The sequence below is a fragment of the Mandrillus leucophaeus genome, unplaced genomic scaffold (genome assembly GCF_000951045.1).
Source record: "Mandrillus leucophaeus isolate KB7577 unplaced genomic scaffold, Mleu.le_1.0 Scaffold69, whole genome shotgun sequence".
In the NCBI taxonomy this organism is placed as follows: Eukaryota; Metazoa; Chordata; class Mammalia; order Primates; family Cercopithecidae; genus Mandrillus; species Mandrillus leucophaeus.
The window spans coordinates 2127336-2133814 of record NW_012107474.1 but is presented as its reverse complement, the minus strand read 5'-3'; the positions used below and the strand labels follow the sequence as shown (position 1 = coordinate 2133814).

At 41.6% G+C, this 6479-nt stretch overlaps 1 protein-coding gene across 1 annotated transcript in view; it reads right to left on the bottom strand.

The window, feature by feature from the left end:
• HSF2BP (heat shock transcription factor 2 binding protein) overlaps window positions 1-6479 on the bottom strand; it is a 154362-nt gene that overhangs the window by 144157 nt on the left and 3726 nt on the right. The window contains exon 2 of the mRNA XM_012002606.1: window positions 1539-1642. Coding sequence (XP_011857996.1) covers window positions 1539-1642 — 104 coding nt within the window. The remainder of the gene's footprint in view (window positions 1-1538; window positions 1643-6479) is intronic.

The following is a 6479-nucleotide window of genomic DNA, read 5'->3' as shown; positions in this document are numbered from 1 at the left end:
GTATTCACCTTGCAGGGGCTTCCCTCTGTATTCACCTTGCAGGTGCTTCCCTCTGTAGGCACCTTGTAGGGGCTTCTCTGTATTCACCTTGCAGGAGCTTTCCTCTGTATTAAATTGGACTACTGAACAAGATTTTTAACTATACATAGGGAATAGCTGGGTGAAATATTCCCACATTTTAAGGTCAAAGTTCCAGGGCAACAAAACCCTAGTGATTTCAAGCTACTTTACCATGGCTGTTTCCTCCTTCTCAGTATGCATTTACTCGAATGGCTTTTTTTTTTTTTTTTTTTGAGATGGAGTCTCGCTTTGTCATCCAGGCTGGAGTGCAGTGGCACGATTTCGGCTCACTGCAACCTCCACCTCCCGGGTTCAGGCAATTCTCCTGCCTCAGCCTCCCAAGTAGCTGGGATTACAGGCACCTGCTACTATGCCCGGCTAATTTTTGTATTTTTAGTAGAGACCGGGTTTGATCATGTTGGCCAGGCTGGTCTCGAACTCCTGACCGCAAGCGAACTGCCCACCCTGGCCTCACAAAGTGCTAGGATTACAGGCTTGAGCCACTGCACTTGGCCTGTTAGTACCATTATTATTCAAAACAAAAATATATCCAGGCCCCAAATTTTATAAAGAGTGTCGGAATAGTTCTAGTTGTATGGAAAAGGAAGTTATGCCACACAAAAAGTTAAGCAATTTTTAAGAAATATTAGTTTATCTAATATTTATATAAAATATAACTGGCTAAAATATAATAATCCCCAAATTAATTACATGTACTTCTGATTTAATACACCTATCTCCAACTATAAGATATTATGTACATTTTTTCCCTCAAGATTCTTATTGCTATGGTTTGGATGTGGTTTGTCCCCATCCAAACCATGTTGAAATTTGATCCCCAGTGTGGCACTCTTGAGAGGTGGGGCCTAGTGGGAGGTGTATGGGTCATGGGAGTGGATTCCTCATGAATCGATTAATGTGCTCTCTGGAGGGTGAGTGAGTTCTTGCCCTCACAGGAATGGATTAGTTTCCCTGAGAGCAGGCTGGTAAAGAGTCTGGCTTCCTCAGTTTCTCTCTCTTGCTTTCTCTCATCATGTGATCTCGTCACACAGCCCGCTCCCCTTCTGTCATGATTTGAAGCAGCCTGAGGCCCTCACCAGAAAAAGATGCCCAATCTTGAACCTTCCAGCCACCAAAATCTCGACATAAACAAACCTCTTTTCTGTATAAGTTACTCAGTCTCAGATCTTTTGTTATAGCAACACAAAATGAACTAAGATAATTATGAGCCTTTATGTTGTAGGGCAGATTTTTAAACATAAAAGTTAAAACATACCAAGTGAATAACCTACGTGTTAAACGTTTACAAACTCCATCTGTTCAACTACATTCCAACACACTGAGAACACATGCATTTACAAATACAATTTATTGAGGATTAAGAGTAAAAAATTCAGACCCACTGCTTATTATAAGTGAAAGGCTGTAAACCAATCCCACTTTCTGGCATGGTGAGAGCCTGTCCCTAAGCATGGTACCTTCTTGTCTCTTATGCTGTCAGCCTGCACGGTTTCCAGGCGGGCTTTAAAGTGCTCACAATCCATTTTCAGCTGCTCTAGTTCTTGCTCTTTCCTTTCCAGGTCTAGGAGAAAGAGACATAAAATTTCTTAAGATATTTCAAGTCACTAATCTCTTCCTAAGCACCTATTTTGCCCAGTCTTGACTTATTAAAACATGCACTGATTACTTAGGTAAGAACATCTGCATTTCTTGACTTCTAACCTGTTCTTGAATAATCAATATTCTAAAAGTCTTGTTCTCTAAGTTCATCTCAGTTTTTAGCCCATAGCACAAAGGACTTTGGTTTTCTGTTCTGTGTTTTTAAGGCTTCGCTTTACTGCCAGACAGTACTCAAGGCTTCAAGAAAATGTGTTATTTAAAGGATTGAAGGCAGAGCTGAGAAGCCCGACTGTCTCATGGCACAGACTTGTCGCTACTCCATGAAAAGCAGAAGGCAGCTCAGGGAGTGCATGGCGCCAGCACAGGCTGATTCACAAAGCTAGTGTCACCCACTGGCAGACTGACTCAATGGGAACAACTGCAGTAGTCGGCACTGGAGGAGGGAAATAACAGTGATAAAAAAGAGAAAATGCTACAGTGAAAGAGTGGGAACTACATAGTACTTCCTCTCCACCACACTCATTTAGTTGATGAGTCAACAACAACCAACAAAAATCCCAAAAAAATCCATGTCAATAAACCAAGCAAAAGCATTATCAACTTTAAATTTAAAATATTATGTTGCAGAAATACTGACATTCAAAAAAATTAAACATATAATGCAAAGTTTTAAGTGTTTGATCTCAAGAGCTAGGAAATCATCAGTTTTTATGCCAACATATACCAAGATTTGAGGGTGCTAAGAGCTAATGGTCTAACTTCTCTGATTAAAGTAGCGATGCTTTAGGACAGTGATTCTCAAACTTTAGCGTACATCAGAATCCCTGGAGGACCTGATAATACAGTGTCGGCTGGGTCCCATCCACAGAGTTTCCAATTTGGAACCCCTGAGGTGAGCCTGATAATTTACATTTCTAACAAGTTCCCAGGTAAGACTCATGCTGCCTGTCTGGGACCCACACTTTGAGAACTACTTCTGGGCAATAACCTGGTCTCTCATCACCAATTAAATAAAATGAACATGCAACACACGACCAGCAACAGCAAACAAGGGAATCCATCCACAGGAATGTGAAAGAGTAAAAATAATGAAGAGTAATGGAAGGCAGCTACCTATTATTTGTCACATGAAGGAATTTCGCTTCTTTACACATTCCCTCTCCTAATCCTTGAACCGAGAAAAACACAGGCAACTCTGCTTATCTGTCTCATTCTTATACTCTCACTTGGGATGAGTGAGAAAGCCTCAAAGAGCCAAGCGCCTGGAAAACGGAACATTACTCCACCCTAGAGGAGAAAAAGCTCACAGACACTTCCTCAATTATGTGCAAACAAACGAGAAGGGGTAGCGCTTTCGAATCTAGGGATCCGAGAGGACAAGAGGAAGCCCGAATAAGAAACTTGTGGGGACTGCTTAGAACACATGTGTATCCCCAAAGCCCTAAAGGAAACTTTAATAAAGGAAGGAAGAAATAAAGCTAGTCTCTAAATTTTCTAGAGACCCTGTCCCAGAAGAAAGATTAGAACCTAAAAGTAAATATTCAGACCAGCTAAACAGTATACAATTGGCTGGCAAAGCTTCTTATAAAATGTGTTTCTCAGGGGCCAGGCTCGGTGGCTTACGCCTGTGTAATTCCAGCACTTCGGAAAGCCGAGGTGGGAGGATCGCTTGAGGCCAGGAGTTCGAGACCAGCCAGGGTAAGAACCCCATCTCTCAAAAAAAAAAAAGTGTTTCTCAGAAATAGAGCAAAGTGCATTGGACTATATCCTCTGCCTCAAATCACAGTTTCATTTTCTGCTCTTTTAAGAAATATTATGCCACAATGACTTTTACTGGAATTCTTGATTTTATCCTAATCCTGGCCAAAAAAATCAACTAGCAAGCACTATGCTTTAAAAACTACATACTTGTATTATTTGTAACAATGTCAAATGGAAATACATTATTTATACACATACACACTACAATCATCATATATGAAATACCACCTACAGTCATAGACAAAAAAGAACAAACTGAAAAACTAAAACGAAATTTCTGTGATTTAAAATTTTTCTTTGCATTTAACTGTTAAATTTGGCTTCTACTATTAAACTATATATTACTCAAACATGGTAAAGGAGATAGGAAATCTCTACAAGCCTTATTATGTATAAAAACCTGTGGGAATTAACTGTGACCACCCAAAAGGGCTCTCTTGCATTATGGTAATTTCATAATCACTTGTTCTAGACAGCTGTACGCAACCCTGGTGTAAGTTAACACACCAAAAGGACAGGGTTAAAACATCCGACTCTAGGACTCTACGGTAGGCAATCTCAGAATTCCGGTCAGGGAGGCCACACCCATCCACGCCAGGCTCCTGGGGAGGTGGCAAGTGCCCTTCTTCTGTATGAGGCCGCCGCCTTGTGGCCAGATGGGAGCATTGCTGCTGCCTTAGAACACAACTCTGACCTTGCATTTTCAACTTGGCCCACTGTGTGCCCGCTACCTAAAAGCACCCTGAAGGCAGGGATTTGCATACGTTTTCTTCTATGCCTACCCTCCAAATGTCTATATGGAACATAGTAGGCAATACAAAAATATTTGTCACATAAATTTATTTCACCTCTTTATACATTCCTTCTGCTAATCTTTGAACCAATAAAAACACACAGCTACTTTGGTTATCTGTATGTCTCATTCTTACACAATAAGAATATATTACTTTTGTAATTTTTTTAAACCCAGAGATGGAAATAATATGAACAGTGAATATTACAAACAACCTAAATCATAGACCATTAAAACATCTATGTATCTTCTGAAACAACCTTTATTTATTTTTTTTTTTTATTTTTCTTTTTGAGACGGAGTTGCTCTGTTGCCCAGGCTGGAGTGCAGTGGGGAGATGGCACGATCTCAGCTCACTGCAACCAACATCTCCCAGGTTCAAGCGATCCTCCCAACTCAGCCTCCCGAGTAGCTAGGGCTACAGGCGCCCGCCACCACGCCTGGCTAATTTTTGTATTTTTAGTAGAGATGGGGTTTCACCATGTTGGCCAGGCTAGTCTCGAACTCCTGACCTCAAGTGATCTGCCCATCTTGGCCTCCCAAAGTGCTGAGATTACAGGCGTGAGCTGCTGCAAGCAGCCGATAATCATTTCTTAATACAGGTCTAATAACATGAGAATGGCTGTATCTCTTAATACTCAACTTATTCACAGGGAGGGTACAGAAAGCTAGAAATGAAAAGAAGGGTTTCTAAAACACTAATCAAAGAAAACTGCACAAACGGCATCAATTTATCTTACTATTTCTTTATCACCTGGTATGTGAGGTTGGGAGTTCAAGAGCAGCCTAGACAACATGGTGAAACCCCATCTCTACTAGAAATACAAAAATTAGCCCAGCATGGTGGTACATGCCTATAGTCCCAGCTACTCGGGAGGCTGAGTTGTGAGGACTGCTTGAACCTGGGAGGCAGATGTTGCAGTGAGCCAAGATCACGCCATTGCACTTCAGCCTGGGCGACAGAGCAAGACTTCATCTCATAAAAAAAAAAAGAAAAAAACTAAGATCAATCTTGAACTCAAATTAATTCTGTTGATTTCCCAAACCAGAGTCAGGGAACTTTGCTTTCCATTCACTGACACACATACATGACATGAATAGTAGGGTGGTCAGGGGTGATATTCAAGCACTACACGCCTCTTCCCCCTCCATCTTGACCACCTTTCCACCTCCTCTGTCCATAAGCTCCCCAAGTGTTTTTTTCTCTACTTTCCTGTGTTCTAGACAATCTCCACCCTGATCTGTGCCCCAAGAGGCGGATGTGAAGTCCCATAGCAACAGGGCTCCCTCGTCCTATGGCTTCCTGTTGGATGCAGTAGCAGCCCTGCAGGAAACTGGAGGACAGGAGGAGATGACTAAGGGTGGGACGTGTCTCCCCACTCCATCCTCCCTGCTGGGCTTCATCCTTCTGGGTGAGGCCACAGGTGCTGTCAAGCATCTTGTCCAGAGCAACGCCTCTCACCAAGTCTGGTACCTCTCTCCCTTCTCCTGCTCCTTCAACCTAGGGGAGGTGATGGCGCTCCACTCGTCAGTTCCTGGATGCTTCTTTCTCCAGGCACTGGTTCCCTGAACCCTGATCACACTTTAGTCTCTTCACTTTACTGTTTACTCCTTTTGTTCCCTGCCAGGATATGGATGTGACAAACTCTTGATGTTCTTTCATTTGGGCCACAATAAACTCTGAGTCAAAGTAATAATCCTTTTTTGGTGCTCACTCTTTGGTTCCACTCTTCATGGACATTTCTCAAGTTCTTATTTCTACAGACTACAAATAATTCTTCCCAGAACTGAAATGGGGGTACCCCATATCAAACTCTGTAAATTAATCTCAAAATATCCTACAAACACTTTAGAAATAACATAGTGCAGTGGTTTTCAAATCCTACTGCTAAGAATCTAACAGTACCCGGGGAACAATTACAGTCTCATAAACATTTAATTAATACCCTATTTTACAATGTTATTTAAACTTTTTATTTGGAAGTAATTTCAAATTCACAAAAACTAATACAGAAAAAAAAATGCCCATATATCTCTTTACCCAGACTTACCTACCATTAACATTTTGTTTGCCTCATTTGCTCATCATTTATTTATTTAATTTAAAAAAATTTTTTTTAGAGATGGAGCTTCCCTCTGTTGCCCAGGCTAGAGTACAGTGGCACGATCTCGACTCACTGTCACTTCTGCCTCCCGGGCTCAAGCGACTCTCCTGCCTCAGCCTCCTGAGTAGAGTAGCTGAGAT